The 22703-nt window shown below is 39.2% G+C and overlaps 1 protein-coding gene across 2 annotated transcripts in view; it reads right to left on the reverse strand.

Moving 5' to 3' along the window:
• LOC128694855 (cyclin-F) overlaps nucleotides 1-16119 on the reverse strand; it is an 85151-nt gene extending 69032 nt beyond the window's left edge. Inside the window, exons 1-3 of one of the 2 annotated variants that reach the window (XM_053785196.2) lie at nucleotides 15983-16119; nucleotides 10377-10568; nucleotides 8456-8564 (exon numbers count right to left, since the gene is read on the reverse strand). In XM_053785196.2, the coding sequence (XP_053641171.1) occupies nucleotides 8456-8564; nucleotides 10377-10547 (280 nt within the window). In that variant the 5' untranslated portion in view covers nucleotides 10548-10568; nucleotides 15983-16119. Of the gene's footprint in view, nucleotides 1-8455; nucleotides 8565-10376; nucleotides 10569-15887 lie in introns of both variants that reach the window. The other variant, XM_053785197.2, reaches the window with a different exon arrangement.
• Nucleotides 16120-22703: the final 6584 nt, after the last annotated feature.

The following is a 22703-nucleotide window of genomic DNA, read 5'->3' on the forward strand; positions in this document are numbered from 1 at the left end:
TTGATATTCACTACAGAACCCATGCCAATAACTTGAAGTTTCTTACATAATATATTGTGGTTGACAGTACTGAAGGCCTTTTGCAAGTCTAAGGTTACCATTCCTATGAAGTTCCCTATCGACATTTCAGTTCTCATGTAATCCATCAGATTAACCTTTTGACTGTTTACATCGTATGTATACATCTTACGCGCCACTGTTTCTGACGTATTTATACGCGTAAATTCTAGTGGCTTCAAATCAAGCAGGAGAAAGCTGGTAGGCCCACATGCAAGAGAATGGGTCTGTGTGATCACTGTGCACCACATAAAAAAAATCTTGCAGCATGCAGTGCATGAGAAAAAAAAACTGACCGTTTTTTTGGATTAAAACGTCGACTTTGAGGTGTATTTTCGTATAGTATTTATCGTTGTATTCTAGTTTTCATGGTCTCAGGTGATAAAATGGAAAACATATTACAGAAATAGAGATGATTTTCATTACTTTCATGATGAAAACGACCTTGAAATTGAGCTCAAAGTAGCGGAAATGTTCGATTTTTACTAATGTTCAGGAGTAAGCAAATTACACCACATGTCCAATACACGTCAACTGAGGAGTCTAATATTTTTTCACTAGTGCATTGATATTATTTATACCATTTTTACAATAATGCAGTAGTCTGCATAACAGTAAATTTTGTATTTTTTTTGTATGAATAAAAAATCAAAATAGAAAGCAATTGTAATATAAGAGGAGCCGAGTTAATTAGGGAGGTGTCAGTTGAGTAAGATCTCCTAAAGCCTGATTGGTAACTATGAAGGATGTTGTTGTCATTAAGATACTTAACTACTTGCAGTACACTGCCCTCTAAAATTTTGGATATTATACTGAGTATACTAACAGGCCTATAGTTGCTGGTATCAGACCTACTATTTTTCTTGATGACAGGAGTAACTCTGGCCTCCTTGAACCCCTCCAGTACAGTATTAGTGGTGATGGACAAATTTATTATGTGAGCAATGGGGATTGGCAAGTTAGACACTGTGCTCTTGGGAGATTCTGAAGAGAAGTTGCAGAGGTTGGTGGATGAATTTGGTAGGGTATGTAAAAGAAGAAAATTAAAAGTGGATACAGGAAAGAGTAAGGTTATGAGGATAACAAAAAGATTAGGTGATGAAAGATTGGATATCAGATTGGAGGGAGAGAGTATGGAGGAGGTGAATGTATTCAGATATTTGGGAGTGGACGTGTCAGCGAATGGGTCTATGAAAGATGAGGTGAATCATAGAATTGATGAGGGGAAAAGGGTGAGCGGTGCACTTAGGAGTCTGTGGAGACAAAGAACTTTGTCCTTGGAGGCAAAGAGGGGAATGTATGAGAGTATAGTTTTACCAATGCTCTTATATGGGTGTGAAGCATGGGTGATGAATGTTGCAGCGAGGAGAAGGCTGGAGGCAGTGGAGATGTCATGTCTGAGGGCAATGTGTGGTGTGAATATAATGCAGAGAATTCGTAGCTTGGAAGTTAGGAGGTGCGGGATTGCCAAAACTGTTGTCCAGAGGGCTGAGGAAGGGTTGATGAGGTGGTTCGGACATGGAATGAGAATGGAGCGAAACAGAATGACTTCAAGAGTGTATCAGTCTGTAGTGGAAGGAAGGCGGGGTAGGAGTCGGCCTAGGAAAGGTTGGAGGGAAGGGGTAAAGGAGGTTTTGTGTGCGAGGGGCTTGGACTTCCAGCGGGCATGCATGAGCATGTTTGATAGGAGTGAATGGAGACAAATGGTTTTTAATACTTGACGTGCTGTTGGAGTGTGAGCGAAGTAACATTTATGAAGGGATTCAGGGAAACCGGCAGGCCGGACTTGAGTCCTGGAGATGGGAAGTACAATGCCTGCACTCTGAAGGAGGGGTGTTAATGTTGCAGTTTAAAAACTGTAGTTTAAAGCACCCTTCTGGCAAGACAGTGATGGAGTGAATGATGGTAAAAGTTTTTCTTTTTCGGGCCACCCTGCCTTGGTGGGAATCGGCCAGTGTGCTAATAAAAAAAAGTAAAAAATAAGCATACACAAGTATAAATATCAGAGTATATATAAAATACGAAATAACTTTTAAAAACACTTGAAATTTTGGAGTTTCCAGGCATAATGGAGAGACATAGTGCTTACCGATCTCACATAGAATGTAAACAAACCGGGTGGGGCGTGGTGACCGTATTAGAAAGTCAGGTGGGAGGAGCTGAATAGAGTTTTGGTCAAAATTCGCAATGACCGTATTAGCAGAATGCCATAAAGCGAAACACCGTAAAGTGGGGCCCTACTGTACTAGTTTTCGAACAGAGTTGTGGATGCATGGAACAATCTTCCGAATAGGGTGAGTGAGGCTAGGACCTTGGGTAACTTTAAAAAGGGATTGGACAAATATATGAGTGGGAGGGGCTGGGTTTGATTGGTGTCATTGGGTACACTGGTAAATTCTTGGGTAGCTTTGGGTAGGGGTGGTTTTGATAAGGACCTGCCTTGTATGGGCCAGTAGGCTTTCTGCAGTGTTCCTCCATTCTTATGTTCTTATGCTCTTAAGTGATAAAAAGAGTGAAGAGTGAACATGGTTGGCATTAGAGAGTTACAGATTGCCATAATTATATCTATCTTTATCCTGCAATTCTGTGAAGAAGGAAAGCAGTCATGGGGACTGAAAAAGGTGAATGGGGAAATAGCAACCTGGACAATGAAAGCCCAACAGTTGCCATCCTACTAGAAATGTAAATGTCACTACTGCCACAAGATATGGCAACACTGCATACCCAAACAAAAACAGTGGTGCACAGCTCTCACAGTGGTGCTATTAAGTGGTGATCTCCAAACTAATCCAGAACCTCAAACTATGGTACAGGTGCAAAATAATGGGCTATATAAAAGGTATAAGCAGATTCTAGGATTAAACGGTTACACTCAACTAATTAATACACCAACCCAGATCACAGTTCTCAGCCACCCTATTTGACCACATACTTTGTAACCACTCTGAGAGCATTAGTTAGTCAGGCATCATTACCACAGGCCTTAGTGATCATTTCATCATTTACTACACCAGGAAAATCACTAGGGAATGGATAGGCCTACACAGGACAATAAAAATGAGGTCAACTAGAAACTACAGTAAAGAAATACTGGTAAATAGGCCACACAATTGTAATTGAACAGTGATAAGTTGCACAGATGTAAATGATGCCTGGAAAAAATTCAAAACAGAATTCACTGCAATCCTTGATAATATTGCATCCGTTAAAGAGGTTAAGATTAACCCTTTGGGGGTTTTGGACGTACTAGTACATCTTACGACCCAGGGTATTTTACGTACTAGTACGCCTAAATTCTAGCGCCCTCAAATCTAGTGAGAGAAAGCTGGTAGGCCTACATATGTAAGAATGGGTCTATGTGGTCAGTGTGCGCAGCAAAAAAAAAATCCTGCAGCACACAGTGCGCAATGAGAAAAAAAAACTTTGACCGTGTTTATGGATTAAAACAGCGACTTTGCACTGTATTTTTGTATGGTATTTATTGTTGTATTCTAGTTTTCTTGGTCTCAATTTATAGAATGGAAGACATATTACAGAAATTGAGATGATTTTGACTGGTTTTAAATGAAAAGTACCTTGAAATTGAGCTCAAAGTAGCAGAAATGTTCGATTTTTACCAAAGTTCAAAAGTAAACAAATCATGCCAAGCGTCCAATACACATCAACTGGTGAGTCTAATATTCTTTCACAAGTGCGCTCATATTATTTATACCATTTCTACACTAATGCAGCAGTCTGTATAACAGTAAATCTTATTTTTTTTTTTTTGTAAGAATAAAAATTCAAAGCGGAAAGCCAAAGAAATACAAGAGGGGCCTGGGGATGTGAGTAACGAACAAAGAACTTGTTATTTTAGTGCCAGGAATGTCTTTCTTGTTTATTCTGGACCCTATTCGGAAATTGGCATCTTTTGAAATTTGTGTGAAATTGGCAAAATTGCTAAATTCTGACCACTTTATTGGATAGTTGAAATCAGTAAATGGGTGGTTTCTTGTACTCATTCGATAGAAATAATGGAGTTTTAGCGAAATAGTTATGATTTTTGTCTACTAGTACACTAGAATTGGCCGAAAATAGGGCTCAAAGTGGGTAAAATCGCCGATGTATAAACATCGTCGAGACCACTAACTTCGCGAGCATAATTCCGTAAGTTTTCCATCAAATTTCATACTTTTGGTGTCATTATGATCGGGAAAAGATTCTCTATCTTTTCATAAGAAAAAATTATTTTGTTTTTCGTTTAAATTTGGCCGACCCTGAGAACAAGTCTCTGAGAGGACCTGTCGACCCCCAAAGGGTTAAACAGAGCCAAACCTTGGATGACTGCTGAGATATTAAATATGAGATTCAGAGACCAGTTGCTACAAAGATTTAAGGCAAACAGGCAGGATATTGCAGTGCTAAATGAATTCCAAAGGGTAAGGAACAGAATGCAGAGGCTTATATAAGGAGCAAAGGCAAGGCACTATTGCTCAAGAATCAAACAGTACAAGAGCAACCCCAGAAAGCTCTGGCAACAACTAAAACAGTTGAGGTATAGCCATAAACCTGTAGATAGATCTAACATAGTACTAAATATTGATAATGAGGTATGCCACGAAACAAATGAAGTGGCGAATTGTTTTAATTCCTACTACACATCTGTCGCATCAACACTAGTAAGTAAACTACCGGCTGCATCAAATACCCTCAACACTGACCCTGATAAGTTTAAAACATACTATACTAATAAAGGGGTAACCCCGTAAGGGGAATTACCAATAGACCCCAGGTTGTCTTCAAGAGGGAGCTGGACAGATACCAAGAGGCACTGCCAGATCAACTGGGCTATAGTTTGTATGTGGGACTATGTGTGGCCAGCAGCAACAGCCTCGTTTGATCAGGCCCTGATCCACCAGGAGGCCTGGTCATGGACTGTGCCGTGGGAGCAATGATTCCTGGAATACCCTCCAGGTAGACCCCAAACAGTTGTCAACTAGTAAGTGTATCTCATGACTTCGTGCAGAAAGAGCTAAGCAGGTTAAGCGCAACTAAGAGCACTGGCCCAGATAACATCCCGTCTAAGTTCCTAAAAGATGGTGCCTCTAAATTGCCAATCCCCATTGCTCACATAATAAATTTGTCCATCACCACTAATACTGTACTGGAGGGGTTCAAGGAGGCCAGAGTTACTCCTGTCATCAAGAAAAATAGTAGGTCTGATACCAGCAACTATAGGCCTGTTAGTATACTCGGTATAATATCCAAAATTTTAGAGAGGGCAATGTACTGTCAAGTAGTTAAGTATCTTAATGACAACAACATTCTTCATAGTTACCAATCAGACTTTAGGAGATCTTACTCAACTGACGCCTCTCTAATTAACCCTTTGACTGTCGCAAGCCCCTTTCTGAAACTGTCAATATGTGTCGCAAAAGTTTTGGAAAAAAAAAAATTCTTATGAAATGATAGAGAATCTTTTCCCGATGGTAATGACACCAAAAGTACGAAATTTGGTCGAAAACTCACGAAATTACGCTCCCGCGAAGTTAGCCGTCTCGGCGACACATACGCATCGGCAATTTCGCCGACTTTGAGCCCTGTTTTTGGCCAATTCCGTTGTTCCAGTTGACCAAACTCATAGCTATTTCTTTAGAACTCCATTTTTTCTATCAGATGAGTACATACAAGAAACCGCCCATTTACCGATTTGAACTACCCAATAAAGTGGTCAGAAATTGGCAATTTGGCTAATTTCACGCAAATTAAAAAAGATGCCAATTTCAAAATAGGGTCCAGAATAAACAATGTAGACATTCTTGGCATTAAAATAAATAACATATCCTCTGTTCATTAGTCACGTCTCTAGGCCCCTCTTATATTACTATTGCTTTCTATTTTGATTTTTTATTCATACAAAAAAAAATACAAAATTTACTGTTATGCAGACTACTGCATTATTGTAAAAATGGTATAAATAATATCAATGCACTAGTGAAAGAATATTACTCTCCAGTTGACGTGTATTGGACATGTGGTGTAATTTGCTTACTCCTGAACATTAGTAAAAATCGAACATTTCCGCTACTTTGAGCTCAATTTCAAGGTCGTTTTCATCATGAAAGTAATGAAAATCATCTCTATTTCTGTAATATGTTTTCCATTTTATCACATGAGACCATGAAAACTAGAATACAACTATAAATACTATACGAAAATGCACCTCAAATTCGGCGTTTTAATCCAAAAAAATGGTCAGTTTTTTTTCTCATTATGCATTGCATGCTGCAGGATTTTTTATATGTGGTGCACAGTGATCACACAGACCCATTCTCTTGCATGTGGGCCTACCAGCTCTCCTGCTTGATTTGAAGCCGCTAAAATTTATGCGTATAAATACGTCAGAAACAGTGGCGCATAAGACGTATACATACGACGTAAACAGTCAAAAGGTTAATCTGATGGATTACATGAGAACTGAAATGTCGATAGGGAACTTCATAGGAATGGTAACCTTAGACTTGCAAAAGGCCTTCAATACTGTCAACCACAATATATTATGTAAGAAACTTCAAGTTATTGGCATGGGTTCTGTAGTGAATATCAAAATAGCATATAATACCGACAGGTTGGTAGGTAAGACACATAGGCAACAGTTAGGCAACTTTATTCCAAAACGTTTCGCCTACACAGTAGGCTTCTTCAGTTGAGTACAGAAAGTAGGCAGGAGCTGGTTCCATAGACTGGTTTAAGTCCTATCTTAGCAATAGGAAACAAATTGTCAAAATCACCCAAACAGAATCAGAACCTCTGCCGACAGCATGTGGAGTTCCCCAAGGTAGTATTCTGGGTCCCTTATTCCTATGTTATGTAAACAACATGTCCATCACTGTTAAATGAAAACTCCTACTGTATGTATATGACAGTGCTCTGTTAGTGTCAGGTAAAAACCTACAAGATATAGCTAATGTAATAACACTGGAACTGGAGTCCTGCAGGAAATGGTTAGTAGACAACGAACTATCGTTACACCTCGGGAAAACAGAAGCCATACTCTTTGGCATGAAATATAAACTGAGAAGGGTATATAAAAAGCAAAATTGCCATATATGGTAGTTATACACAAAAGCCACCATTTGCACACCATAGGTTTGTTTTGGTGTGTTCAGTTGTATAATAATGAAACATTTTAAGTTCACTCAGTAGTGTTATTGGGGAATAACAATCGATTTTTGTTTGTTTTCTCCATCGTATGATTTCATCTAAAAAAAATTTTTAAATGCAAGAAAACCATCACAAACCAACATGCAATCCTAGACATAGACATATCCACTTGTACGCATCGAGACAGTGAGTAGAAAGAGAACATGGCCAGTCAGGTAGAGTTTTACATACTGTACACAAATCATGAGTGATAGTATCCTGCAATGTTCAATTGCAGCTAAATTAAGTGACATGAAAGTCACAAAAATACTGCCAAGCACAAGAAAACTGAAGAACCATTCAGTACACAAAAACAAACAGTGGAAATGAAGGGCCAAATGGAAGTAAATCACTTTGACTTTTTTGGGTTATCCTAGGTACTTTACACACATCTTACTATGCATGATAATTTGTGTAACTTTACTTATGTGTATCTGTACCTAAATAAACTTGTTAATTTGAAAACATAAGCGATGCTGCAAGAAGAACAGAGGGAAATAGTCTCATTCACCGCAAAATGAGGTAAATAAAACTTATACAGTTTTGAACAGCTCCCAACTCAAACAATTATGTACGTGTATTTTTGTAAGTGCTTTTGTAAGTGTATTTTTGGGGGTCTGAAATGGACTAATCTATTTTACATTATTCCTTATGGGTACAAATTTGTTGGGTATCAGCACTCAAACAGCCTTCTGGAACAAATTAACTTCGTAACTCGAAGTACCACTGTATTATTAACTTTATAAATTGTATTATATCAAAACCAGTACTCTTCAAAACTGTACTATGCAAAGTATTCCTGTATGTGTGGTTACTGAGAAAGGGATCTGACACTAAGATATCAGGGAAGATATAACACATTGATACTACAGTCTCACTTGATGTTCCATTTTCTCTGTTTCCTTATTGTTCTAACAAACAATACCTCATTTTAGGTTTCCCTTTATCCCAAATATGTGACTTTTATTTTTGTCTTTTATCTCACTTATATGTGCTTGTTATAAAAGGTTCTTTTGAAACATTTATTAAATCTAACATCCCCTCCCCACTATTAGTCTGCTTTATGGAGATTGCATTGTATACTGATCATGCACAAAATGGTCCCCTGCATATATGTCATGCACAGTTAAGGGGTTAAAACCAAAATACAGAAATAATGCATCAGAAAAAGCTACCTGCGATATATACATCTTTTCAGGAAAAATTTAAAAATTACCTCCTTCGTTGTATAGCAGAGCAACAGCTAGCTTAATGCTGGCTCCTACATTACCAGAGAGGGCTGCTCTTTGAAACCAGTGCCAAGTTTTCTCATTAGGCCATAATTCCTGCAAAGAGGTACAGCAATTGTTTATATACTTTGTTTACAGAATAAACAGAAAAATGTAATAAAGAAAAGTGTAGCAAAAAGTAAGATTTAAAAGGATTCACTTTCCAGTAAGGCACAGTGATCCAAAGAACACATTAACCATTACTCATGCAATACTTCTTGTTTGGCCAAAAGTGTTCACTTTCAACTTCATTTTATATGACATCCAAAATCCTCCACCAACTTCTCTTCCTAATCACTCAATAACAGATTCATTCCAACAGACTAGCAGGAAACACACTGCCTTTCTTTTTTTAATCTCGCTGGCCGTTTCACTCCAAGGGAGGGTGACTCAACAAAGTTAACACATCCACCATCATCCATTCATTCAGTCTCATTACAAGTGCCAACATTACAGTTCAGGTTACCCTTTGACTGCACCATCTCCATTCCTCCTCCAGAGTGCAAGCACTGCCCTCCCTTCCTCCAGGACTCAAGTCCAGCTAACTGGCTTCCCTGAATTCCTTTATAAATGTTACCTTGCTTACGCTCCAACTGCACATCCATTAAAAACTACTCCATCTTATTTAATTAATCTTATTTAATATGCTCATACAACCTTGCTGGATGCTCAAACCTGTAACACTCAAAGCCTCCTTTACCTCTCTCCCTCCAACCATTCCCATCTTCCATTCCAGATTCATAGCTTCTCTTCCTCTCAATCCATTCTAAATGCCCAAATCCCCTCAGAAACCCCTCTTCAGCCCAATGAATTTTACCTATGATGACCCCACACTGTCTTAATTTCTACACTCCTATCCCTCTACATAATATTCACACCATATATTGTTCTCAAACATGATATCACTGCCTCTAGTTTCATTACAATGTTCAAAACCTATGCCCCAAACCCCCCCCCCCCCAAAAAAAAAAAAAAAAAAAAATTGGTACCACTATACTCTGGCACATTCCTTTTTTTTTTCTCCATAAACTTTTCTCCACAGATGCCTCAACACATCACCCATCTACCTTTTTCTTAACACCAGCCATATCCCACCAAGGTAGGATGACCAGAAAAAGAACACTTTCACCATTACTCCAATCTATCACTGTCTTGCCAGAGGCACACCAACATTACAGCTCAGATGCCCCTCCAAACTGCAATATCCCCACTCATCCTTCTGGGTTATTAAGAGCTGGACAGCTTATTGAATAGTGAATACTGTAGTAATATTCACTCAATTTAATGCTGATCATTTTATCTTGAGCCCTTGGGAGGGGGGAGGGGGATACACTGCATTTTCAATCATATCAGATTATCATAATTTTTTTTATGGCATTTTTAGCATTGTATGTTTAGGTGTGAGATCAAGAAAGATCAACAATGTTTAAACAACAAATAACCAATCAAGGGATAATCTATTTTACCTGTGACTTGTCTCGAGTTTTCTTACTCTCCTACTCGAGTAGGAGCACTGCCAGTGTCTGTAATAGACTCAAGAACTGTACATTTCAGCAGCTATATATCTGGACTGGAAGAATGTCAAGATGGAGAGGAAGACGAGAGACAAATACAAAAACAGTATGACATGCTTACAACTGGCTGTGAGGCATATGCTAGGTTTGTGTAGTGCAGTTCAGGTATAGCAGAATGTGATACTTTATAACACAATGTAAACTGCTCATTATTTCTTTTAATAAATTATATAGCTGAATAATGGAATGCTTCCATGCCAGAATGAGTCACTTGAAAAAGGCTAAGTTCTTAGAAGCACCAATAGGTTAAGTACAAAAAAGGAAAAGAAAAAACATAATGCCATCCATAACATACCTTTGTGTGAACATGAGACCAAATCAATGGTGACTCATCAATAAGGCTTTGTAGATATTTACTGGTGGCCGAGAGAGTTGTCAGGTCCCGCAGAGACACATGGCAGAGAACACGATAAACTAATTCCAAAGGTACACCTTCAACTCCCACTTCACTCCACCCTGCACCCATCCTGGATGATGCTCATTCATCCTAAGTGAAAAGAAGGTCAATAACATCAGAATATTAATATAGTACTTAGGAAGTATCTATTTCCTGTTCATGAATTTTTTTTAATTCTTTTTCATGAATGATTATTTTCTTGTTCATAATTAATTTAATGGCAGCTGGGTAACTAACAGTTAGTTAAAGGCTACTTGCATGATAACTGGGTAGTGACCAGTAGTTACCAGTTTTGCCAAACATACAGCACTGAGCTGCACATCTAAAAATGCTGTTCAGAATCTGGTTTACATTTGGCTACCAGAGTGCCAGGTATATAACCTGGCAGTAGTTTCAATACTGTCTACCAGGGCCTTGAGCCCCCATCCATTCCAAGAATTGTTTTCAATTGTGTTATTAAGATTTCTGCAATTCTCAAAAACATTAGATACACAAACAAAAAAATTGGAGTAAATAAGATCTTATACTGTAGGATCTAATAGCACCTGGTAAATTTCTGCTTATTTCCCATAATGAAGTAATATCCTAAACTTATTACACTAAGTACATACTTTATAAAAAAAAATATCAGAAATGTCAACATCCTATTCAGTGAACATATACAAAGATGAACAGAATGTAAACAAAAGTGCACCTGGAGTTTACCTGGAGAGAGTTCCAGGGGTCAATGCCCCCGTGGCCCGGTCTGTGACCAGGCCTCATGGTGGATCAGGGCTTGATCAACCAGGCTGTTACTGCTGGTTGCACGCAATCCAACATATGAACCACAGCCCGGCTGGTCAAGTACCGACTTTAGGTGCTTGTCCAGTGCCTGCTTGAAGACAGCCAGGGGTCTATTGGTAATCCCCCTTATGTATGCTGAGAGGCAGTTGAACAGTCTTGGGCCCCTGACACTTATTGTGTTGTCTCTTAACGTGCTAGTGACACCCCTGCTTTTCATTGGGGGGATGTTGCATCGTTTGCCGAGTCTTTTGCTTTCGTAGAGTGATTTTCATGTGCAATTTGGTACTAGTCCCTCTAGGACTTTCCAGGTGTATATAATCATGTATCTCTCCCGCCTGCACTCCAGGGAGTACAGGTTCAGGAACTTCAAGCGCTCCCAGTAATTGAGGTGTTTTATCTCCGTTATGCGCGCCGTGAAGGTTCTCCGTACATTTTCTAGGTCAGCAATTTCACCTGCCTTGAAAGGTGCTGTTAGTGTGCAGCAATATTCCAGCCTAGATAGAACAAGCGACCTGAAGAGTGTCATCATGGGCTTGGCATCCCTAGTTTTGAAGGTTCTCATAATCCATCCTGTCATTTTTCTAGCAGATACAATTGATACAATGTTATGGTCCTTGAAGGTGAGATCCTCCGACATGATCACTCCCAGGTCTTTGACGTTGGTGTTTCGCTCTATTGTGTGGCTGGAATTTGTTTTATACTCTGATGAAGTTTTAATTTCCTCATGTTTACTATATTGGAGTAATTGAAATTTCTCATCGCTGAACTTCATATTGTTTTCTGCAGCCCATTGAAAGATTTGGTTGATGTCTGCCTGGAGTCTTGCAGTGCTATATCTACTGCTAATGGAGCAAGGTTATTTTAATTTAGGTTACATAAGGTTATTTTAAGTTGGGTTACGTGGTTATTATAAGTTGGGCTACGTGAGATTATTTTAAGTTGGGTTACGTCGGCTTTCCTTTCTTGAATTTGCACATAACACAACATTCTTGACAAAACCATCCTGATACTGGATATTTTTAGGAATAAACTGTAGTTAGACTCAGGAAAGAACCTTGTATCCATAATTACTACAACCTAATATGTATAGCAATAGGGAAAAAATGGACATGATTTCTTGGTTAATATTTGTGCAACTTATATTAAGCTGATTTCTTCTTCTTAACTCTCGCGAATTTTGATGTGTCAGCGATATTAACGAATCGGCGATTTTGCCGACTTTGACTCCCATTTTAGGCCAATTACATTATTCCAATCAACCAAATTCTTAGCTATTTCACTAGTATTACTTCTATTCTATCGATTGAGCACAAGAAATCGCCAAGTCAACTGTTTCAACTACAAAATAAAGTGATCGGAAATTGTTAATTTGGCCAATTTAACACAAAGTTCAAAATATTCCAATTTCAAAATAGGGTCCAGAATGAACAATGTAGGCATTCCTGGCACTAAACTAACATTTCCTCTGTTCATTAGTTATGTTTTGAGGCTTTACAAATAAATTCCATTTTGATTTTTTATTCACATAATGAATTTTTATTCACACCAAAAAATAGAAGATTTACTGTTATGCAATACTGTAATAATTGTATAAATATCATCACCATATTTGTGAATGTATATTAGACCAACCAGCTGACGTGTATTAGACGTGTGAGGTCGTTTGTTTACTCTTGAATATCGGCAAAAATTTAACATTTCCGCTACTTTGAGCTCAGTTTCAAGCCATTTCCAATGCTAAAACCAATCAAAATCATCTCTATTTCTGTAATATGTCTTCCATTCTATCAAATGAGACCAAGAAATCGCAAATACAACTATAAAAAACATACGAAAAAACACTGCAAAGTTGCTGTTTTAATCAAAAAATCATGATTTCATTTTTTTTCTCTCATTTTACACAGTGTGCTGCAGGATCTGTTTTATGTGGTGCACACATACCACATAGATGTATTCTCTCATATCTAGGCCCAAATGTACCACTCACAGTTTATCAGAGTGAGCTGAGCTCATGGCGTAGATCTACGGCTTGGACCCTGAACGTACAGCCGTAGATCTACGGGACGGACCCTGAAAGGGTTAATGATCAGGTAATTCATTTTTATTTACTACTTGATATATTCTATTTTATTTAGGGTGTCCCATAGCTCAATCACTAGCACACTCAGCTCACACACGGAGGTCCAGGGTTTGAATCTCCTCCGGTACGGCTGGAAAATATTAGGGACGTGATTCCATAAGACATCTACTGTCCCTGTCCCTGTTCACCCATCAGTATAATGGGTACCTGGGTGTTAGTGGACTGGTGTGGGTCGCATCCTGGGCCAAAACTAACCTAATTTGTCTGAAATGTTCAGCATAACAAGTGGCTTTCTGCAACAGTTAGGTATCTTTATTATGAAACGTTTCGCCTACACAGTAGGCTTCTTCAGTCAAGTACAGAAAAGTTGATAGAAGCAGAAGATACTTGAAGACGATGTAATCAGTCCATCACCCTTAAAGTTTTGAGGTGGTCAGTCCCTCAGTCTGGAGAAGAGCATTGTTCCATAGTATGAAACAATATGGAGATGAAGTGAGAGGATGGAGCTTTTTATAGCGCCAAGAGGTGAGACGTAGGCCACTAGGAGAGGTAAGAACTCAGATGTTGAGAGGTCAGGTCCCTCTCAAATCCAGCCGCTCTCACTAGTGGAAGTTGTTGAAGTTGATTGCAGGTCTGTACCAAGATACCCTTGTGTTGCAGTGTCTGACAGATTGAACATTAAAATGGTATAAAATACCGACAGGTTGTTAGGTAAGACACATATGCAACAGTTAGGTATCTTTATTATGAAACGTTTCGCCTACACAGTAGGCTTACTGTGTAGGCGAAACGTTTCATAATAAAGATACCTAACTGTTGCATATGTGTCTTACCTAACAACCTGTCAGTATTTTATACCATTTTAATGTTCAAGGTCGCTCCTGTCTGTCTCAACTACTGGATCACTACGACAAGGTCCTAAATGCACTAGAAGACAAAAAGAATGCAGATGTAATATATACAGACTTTGCAAAAGCCTTCGACAAGTGTGACCATGGCGTAATAGCGCACAAAATGCGCGCTAAAGGAATAACAGGAAAAGTCGGTCGATGGATCTATAATTTCCTCACTAACAGAACACAGAGAGTAGTCGTCAACAGAGTAAAGTCCGAGGCAGCTACGGTGAAAAGCTCTGTTCCACAAGGCACAGTACTAGCTCCCATCTTGTTCCTCATCCTCATATCCGACATAGACAAGGATGTCAGCCACAGCACCGTGTCTTCCTTTGCAGATGACACCCGAATCTGCATGACAGTGTCTTCCATTGCAGACACTGCAAGGCTCCAGGCGGACATCAACCAAATCTTTCAGTGGGCTGCAGAAAACAATATGAAGTTCAACGATGAGAAATTTCAATTACTCAGATATGGTAAACATGAGGAAATTAAATCTTCATCAGAGTACAAAACAAATTCTGGCCACAAAATAGAGCGAAACACCAACGTCAAAGACCTGGGAGTGATTATGTCGGAGGATCTCACCTTCAAGGACCATAACATTGTATCAATCGCATCTGCTAGAAAAATGACAGGATGGATAATGAGAACCTTCAAAACTAGGGAGGCCAAGCCCATGATGACACTCTTCAGGTCACTTGTTCTATCTAGGCTGGAATATTGCTGCACTCTAACAGCACCTTTCAAGGCAGGTGAAATTGCCGACCTAGAAAATGTACAGAGAACTTTCACGGCGCGCATAACGGAGATAAAACACCTCAATTACTGGGAGCGCTTGAGGTTTCTAAACCTGTATTCCCTGGAACGCAGGAGGGAGAGATACATGATTATATACACCTGGAAAATCCTAGAGGGACTAGTACCGAACTTGCACACGAAAATCACTCACTATGAAAGCAAAAGACTTGGCAGACGATGCACCATCCCCCCAATGAAAAGCAGGGGTGTCACTAGCACGTTAAGAGACCATACAATAAGTGTCAGGGGCCCGAGACTGTTCAACTGCCTCCCAGCACACATAAGGGGGATTACCAACAGACCCCTGGCAGTCTTCAAGCTGGCTCTGGACAAGCACCTAAAGTCAGTTCCTGATCAGCCGGGCTGTGGCTCGTACGTTGGTTTGCGTGCAGCCAGCAGCAACAGCCTGGTTGATCAGGCGCTGATCCACCAGGAGGCCTGGTCACAGACCGGGCCGCGGGGGCGTTGACCCCCAAAACTCTCTCCAGGTAAACTCCAGGTAAGTGGCTTTCTGTTTAGTAGTATGTCACTGATGTCAGCTAGGACTGTATACCTTGTACTTGTAGTAAATAATTATTATTATTATTATTATTACTGGATCTATTGTTACTGAAATTTACTGTCAAGCATCTGATTTAATCTATTCGATTTTTTTTAACAATCATGGAAATATGTCATTTTGTTTGACTTTTTTGGGTTATCTTTGGAATATTACACAAATACTACTATATACGATAACTGTGTAAGTAAACTTCTTAACATTAACCTCCATGTCATGAGCGGCATTTTAACATCATGGCCAGCTATCCAAAAATTGTGAAATATTATTAAACCCACGACTGTAACTCTCACCAGTACAGCAAACCTGTGTAACTGCCTTACAAGCGTCATTAAGAGCGTCCTTTCGTTACAATGGAAGGTGAGAGAGAGAGAGCAACAGTTCTTACCATGAAGATAGTCAAGACCGACCCCGTCCCTCAACCAGCTGCTGCTGCTGCTGCTGCCACCACAACAATGTGTCCCGACATCTCTCATATCCTCTTGCACACTTAATTAATTATATCTTGTTATATCCGCCTGCTCCTACATATCTTCGTTTTAGAAATCTTGTATTTTATTACGATAGCTATATCCATGTATTATTTTTGGTGGGAGTATGAGTTAATAGGAAGTGAGTTTTTTTGTGGCCAGTTACCTGGAGAGAGCAGTCGAACACCAGCGGTGTTGCCCGCCTGAGGATTTTTTTTCTGGTCACTTGAAAATAAGTGAATTAATGCCTAATAACTGTTCAGAATGAGGTTAAAACTTTAAATGTTAATTGGATATTATCAGCAGTTTAATTGTGCTTCAGTTTAACTGCCTGAATACTGTGATTCTGTTATATACCCCAAGGCAAAAAACATTAATGTACCCACCTTTGTGGGTCTCGGGTGGGGCAGACAAGGAAAAAAAAGCGCCAGTTCCCCAGCCATTTGTTTCCAGGAAAAAATGCCGCGAAACTATCTCGTACATAATTTCAAAATATCCTTTAAATTTAAAAAAATCTGTCATATTATACAAGCCACCTGTCACTAAAAAATACAGAAAATTAATTAGTAGGTTATTTAGGTACAGGTACACCTAGGTAATTTACATTATCATATTTGTACTTATGTGTACCTGTGCTTAAATAAAATTATGTACAATTATCATAACCAGTAACAAATGTGTAAATTCCCTAGGATAACCCAAAACAGTCAGATAAAGTGACTTATGTTACTTTTTGTTTTCCGTGCAGTCCACCTGGATTTGAGGATATTTTAGTTTTCGTGAAATACAAAGAAACTAGGTTTAATTCTGTTACAAATTTTCCTGTACATAAACAAAACTTAATGGGTACTGCTCTAAGATACGTCAGCCAGAAAATATTGAAGCCAATCAGACGAGGTAAACTGGAATTTATTTAACTTGGTTTAAGGGGAACACACTTTTACATATAAAATGGTCAGATCTACACCTACACACTTTAATTTTGCTCTCTGTCGTCGAATTAGGAGGCACCTTTTCTGAACATGCGAAACTACTCCACTGAGAGTTTTGGAAGCTATGTGGGCCATTGCAGGATGCTGGGAATGGGTCCTACAACTATGGTTATAGGGCACATTAATATGCAGTTGTTCAAAGAACCTCTTCCTCGTTACCGTACACAAGTGTTAAAAATTGGAAGATGATTCGTTCAGCGTAGTGACCAGTATAACGCCAGAGGCTCACATCAGCCGAATAATCTCTGCAGCCAAAGTTCTCTGACAAATCTAAGAAAAGCCTTCAGGAATCTCATCAGAGTCATTTCAGGCCCTTTATACAACACATGTTAGATCTATCTTGTAGTGTGAAGCACCAGTATGGAACCCACACCTGAAAAAGTATGTTAAGAAAGTGCAAAAGTATGCAACAAGGCTTGTTCCTGAGCTAAGGGACATAAACTACGAGGAGACGACCAAACTGGATCCAACGACATTGGCAGACAAAGGAACCGGAAAAGGAGGGACATGGTAACAAAAAAAAAAATACTCAGCGGAAATTATAAGATAGACAGGGATAGGCTGTTTGAGAGGCGAGAAATGGAAACTCTAGAACATCCTCTGAAGTTAGACACAGATGAGTCAGGGATGTTAGGAAGTACTTCTTCAGTATCAGAGTGGTCTGGTGGCTAAAGCTCCCGCTTCACACACGGAGGGCCCGGGTTCGATTCCCGGCGGGTGGAAACATTTCGACACGTTTCCTTACACCTGTTGTCCTGTTCACCTAGCAGCAAATAGGTACCTGGGTGTTAGTCGACTGGTGTGGGTCGCATCCTGGGGGACAAGATTAAGGACCCCAATGGAAATAAGTTAGACAGTCCTCGATGACGCACTGACTTTCTTGGGTTATCCTGGGTGGCTAACCCTCCGGGGTTAAAAATCCGAACGAAATCTTATCTTATCTTATCTTAAGGGTAGGTACGATAGGGCCCACGAGGCTAAGATGGATTGAATCTGAAGAGTGGCAAGTTAAGAAACAGAGCTAGGATCTGAAAATCGGCCCCTGCAACTACAAATAAAGGAGTACACATACATACACACATAACATTAATCGCTGATCAACCTTAAAGGAAAGGTTGGATTGATTTTGGCCTGTGTGAGTACTAAATTGCCATTTTTTATTGAAGAAATTTGAAAACTGAAATGCTAATTTTGATAAGATAATTTGCGAGTTCTTCATCCGATTGTCTTCAAACCTTCAACTTTATAACCTGATAATGCAAATCTGAGTGGCCTCTTTCTTGGTGGAAGGTTTAAATTTGTGTTGGGCTGTGTTTATCCTAATTTGTCACTTTTTATTAACTAGGTTATTAGTTTCCACGTGATAACTCGTGAATGACTTCTGACTAGCTTCAGATCTTCAACACTATCCAACTGTATTACAAACTTATGTTACACTCTACATTATTCCTTTGGCATACATTGACGTACAGGGGACTGAGCTATGTGACACGGGCCTCTGTTTATTTATTTATTTATTTATTTATTAACAATTTGAGCATACATACAGAGGTACAAAAAAATACAGATAAGAGCAGCATGCCAAAGCCACTTATACTATGCATAGCATTTCGGGCTGGCTTAAAATTAACTAAGCAATGATGAAATCAGTGATAATACATTATTGTAAACAGATAACTATAAAGCACAAATGAGTATTACAAAGACAGGTCATATGGTTGCATGCATTGTTGTACATTCAGTCGTATGGAGTATTCTGTTAGGTAGTGTATTTAAAAAATAATAAAGTTAGATTGGGTTTTAGGTTTAACATTTATGTGATATAATTGTGAGAAACATTTAAGATATACAATTTATAAGGTTCAGTTATTCAGTATTTATTTGGTTTTGGGTGAGTAAGTGATCTTTGAAAAGAGACTTGAATTTATAAACAGGTAGTGTTTCTTTTATATTTACAAGTAATGAATTCCAGATTTTAGGGCCTTTTATGTGCATTGAGTTTTTGCATAGTGTGAGATGGACACGAGGAACATCAAAGAGTGATCTGTAAGATAAGATTTCGCTCGGATTTTTAACCCCGGAGGGTTAGCCACCCAGGATAACCCAAGAACGTCAGTGCGTCATCGAGGACTGTCTAACTTATTTCCATTGGGGTCCTTAATCTTGTCCCCCAGGATGCGACCCACACCAGTCGACTAACACCCAGGTACCTATTTGCTGCTAGGTGAACAGGACAATAGGTGTAAGGAAACGTGTCGGAATTTCCACCCGCCGGGAATCGAACCCGGGCCCTCCGTGTGTGAAGCGGAAGCTTTAGCCACCAGGCCACCGGGCCTTGTGTTATGGTCATGTGTTCTGTTGAGGTTGGCAAGGAGATGTTTGAGGGGAGGGTTAATATCAGAGTTAAGTGTTCTATGTATGTAATAGGTGCAGTAATAAGTATGGATGTTTTGTATGGTGAGTAGGTTTAGTGTATTGAATATTGGTGGAGTGTGCTGCCTGTAGTGAGAATTTGTTATCATTCTAACTGCAGCCTTTTGTTGGGTAATTAGTGGTCTGAGATGGTTAATTGTTGTTGAGCCCCATGCACAAATTCCATAGGTGAGATAGGGGTAAATAAGAGAGTGATATAGGGCCAGGAGGGCTGACTGTGGAACATAGTACCGTATCTTCGATAGTATGCCTACAGTCTTGGAAATTTTCTTAGAAATTTGTTGTATATGTGTATGAAATTTGAGTCTATTATCAAGGTGGATTCCTAAGAATTTTCCCTCTGTTAGCTTTGTGATAGGTGATCCGTTTATCATTATGTTAAGAGGGACATCTGTAGCTCTGTTACCAAACTGAATGAAGTAGGTTTTGTCAATGTTTAGTGTAAGTTTGTTAGTCCTCATCCAGGTAGATATTTTCTGTAATTCGGTATTTACAGTATTGGCTAGCGTGACTGGGCTCGGGTGAGAGAAGACGTATGTAGTGTCATCTGCAAATAGTGTGGGTTTGAGTAATTGCGAAGCATTTGGAAGGTCATTTATGTATAGGAGAAAGAGAAGAGGGCCAAGGACACTTCCCTGTGGGACACCAACTGTAATTGGTTGCGCAGAAGAGTTTGCCCCATTTGCGTACACATATTGGCTTCTGTTGCTGAGGTATGACTTGAGGGAGTGCCCTCTTATACCATAGTGTGACAATTTTACGTGGAGCAAGTCATGATCAACTGTATCAAAAGCTTTACGTAAGTCAATGAAGATCCCCAGTGGGACTTCTTTTTTCTCTATTGCAGTGTATATATGTTCTAGCATGTGTATCATAGCATCATTAGTATTTTTATTAGGCCTGAATCCAAATTGGCAGGGGTTGAGTATGTTTTGGGAGATAAGGTAGGAGTAGATTCGTTTATGAATTAATTTTTCGAAGATTTTTGAGAGAGGGTGTAAGTTGGATATTGGCCTATAGTTATTCAACTCTGTTTGGTCTCCTCCTTTGTGGATCGGGGTGACCCTTGCTATTTTGAGTACTGTAGGGAAGGTGGAGGATTCTATGGATTTGTTAAAGAGTGTTGCATTGATTGGTGATAGCACTTGTGACAGTTTTTTGTATATAAAGGGTGGTAAGGTATTTAATTCTCCTGCCTTGTTTTTTAGTGCGTTGATAATAAGGGAGACTTCGTATGGGTTAGTCGGAGCTAGGAACAGTGTGTTCGGGTAGTTGCCGGTGAGGTAGTCATTTGGTGGGGTATCTGAGCTTGGGATTTTATTGGCAAGGTTTTGTCCTATAGTGGAGAAGAAATCATTGAGTCTGTTTGCTGTTTCTGTTGGTGGGAGTTGGGGTTTATATGATTTTGCTAATTTTATTTCGCTATTTCGTGATATCTTTTTTGTTCCCAGAATTTCTGATAGGGTTTTCCAGGTCTTTTTTATATCACCTCGTAAGTTGGATAATCTGTTCTCATAATACAATTTTTTTGCCCTTCTTATCAGGCTGGTTAGGATTGACGAGTAACGTTTTGTTTGGTCTCTGGTTATGTGACCCATTCTGTACTGTTTTTCATATTGGTTAGGTTAGGTTAGGTAAGGTTCGTCAGGAAACAGGACAAATGTTTCCTGACGCGGGTCTTAGTCAGATGATGACCCGCCTTTGGAGCTTTTGGTCACCTGACCGAGGCCTTCCGCTGGCTTACCGGTCCACCCCTTTAAAAATTATTCATATTGGTGTTTTGTATTTATGGATTTGAGAATGCTGGGTGTTAGCCAGGGACTGTTCAGTCTCTTAGCTGTCATCTGTTTAGTTTTTTTAGGGCAGTGCTTGTTATAGAGGTATTGGGTCTTTTTTAGAAAATTATTAATACATTCGTCAATATCTGTATAGATTTCTAGCTCAGTGTGCCAATCAATGTTTGCTACTGCTGTTGTGAAGTTATTAATGGCTGCCTCATTGTGAAGTCTGAAGGTGACTTTAGTAGTGTCTTGGGGTAGTTTACCAAGAGTTGTTATGAGGAAAGTAGGGTAGTGGTCTGTGGTATTATCTGTAATTATGCCTGATTTTAAAGGGGATATGGTGTTGGTCCAGATGCCAATATAATAAACGGGCCCCATTGGAAATAAGTCAGCTTGTCTGATTTTCTGGAGTTATTCTAGGTAATTTACACATGGACCCTTACCAGTGCCTTGAAAAGATCAACTTTCTGGTAGCTGAAGTATGCTCAAGGCATATTCCCCTAAGAAAAAAAAAGAAGAGAAGTAAACTGGAGAGAGACGCTCCCTCTATAGGAGAAGGCGAAGAATCACTGAGCTCATCAAGATCGCAAGATTCACTGGTCAACAATTTTTGAAAAGTTGTATGCTTCGTAAATGATATTAGTTAATTCTTATGTATTTTCATGTCCTGAATTCAAATATCACCTTGAAAATGCTTATTGACTATAGGTTTAAAGATATGAGACATGTAATATTTGATTATTTTATTATAACATACAATGTGTCAGTATGTTTTAAACTCTAATCCGAACCTACTCTCTGCCTTTTTGCTTGACGCTTATAGTGGGCTGAAAAATCATCTCTTGCCAATGTCCAGCAATAATCTGTATGCATTCTTGTGCCCCATTTGCCCTGGTACCATTTTTCCATGATTGAAATATCTTGGTGAAACCTTTAGCCATGTTCGTCACTAACTGCCACACAGTTCGCTGGAAAAAAGTCTAAATGTGAGTCAAAGAAGTGGATTTTAAGTGACATGTTACATCCCATGTTCTTGTTAGCCTTAATGAGGTTTTCCACCAATTCTTCATAGTTGCCTTCTCTTCTGTTACCGAGAAAAAAAAATCCCTTCGCCGTTAACTTGAATGCTTCCCAAGCAGGTTTCTCCTCCCCATGAAGGTCTGATTCAAATTCAAATTCAAATTCAAGTTTATTCTCTATAAGGGTTACAATGTGGGGTTTACAGGTTTTGGGTATTGTGTGGTTTACATGTTATAAAATACTAATTACAGAGGGGGCCACTAGGACACCTAGCCTGGCTAGGCATTTCGAGCAAACTTAGATTAATTCTTAACATTAAATACTTACAGATTATGGTATTAAGGCTAAGTGACATTATAGTTTGTGAGTTTAGCAATGTGAATGCTTTTGTTTTGGCACAATACAAAGTGTCT

The sequence above is a fragment of the Cherax quadricarinatus genome, chromosome 45 (genome assembly GCF_038502225.1).
Source record: "Cherax quadricarinatus isolate ZL_2023a chromosome 45, ASM3850222v1, whole genome shotgun sequence".
Taxonomy (NCBI): Eukaryota; Metazoa; Arthropoda; class Malacostraca; order Decapoda; family Parastacidae; genus Cherax; species Cherax quadricarinatus.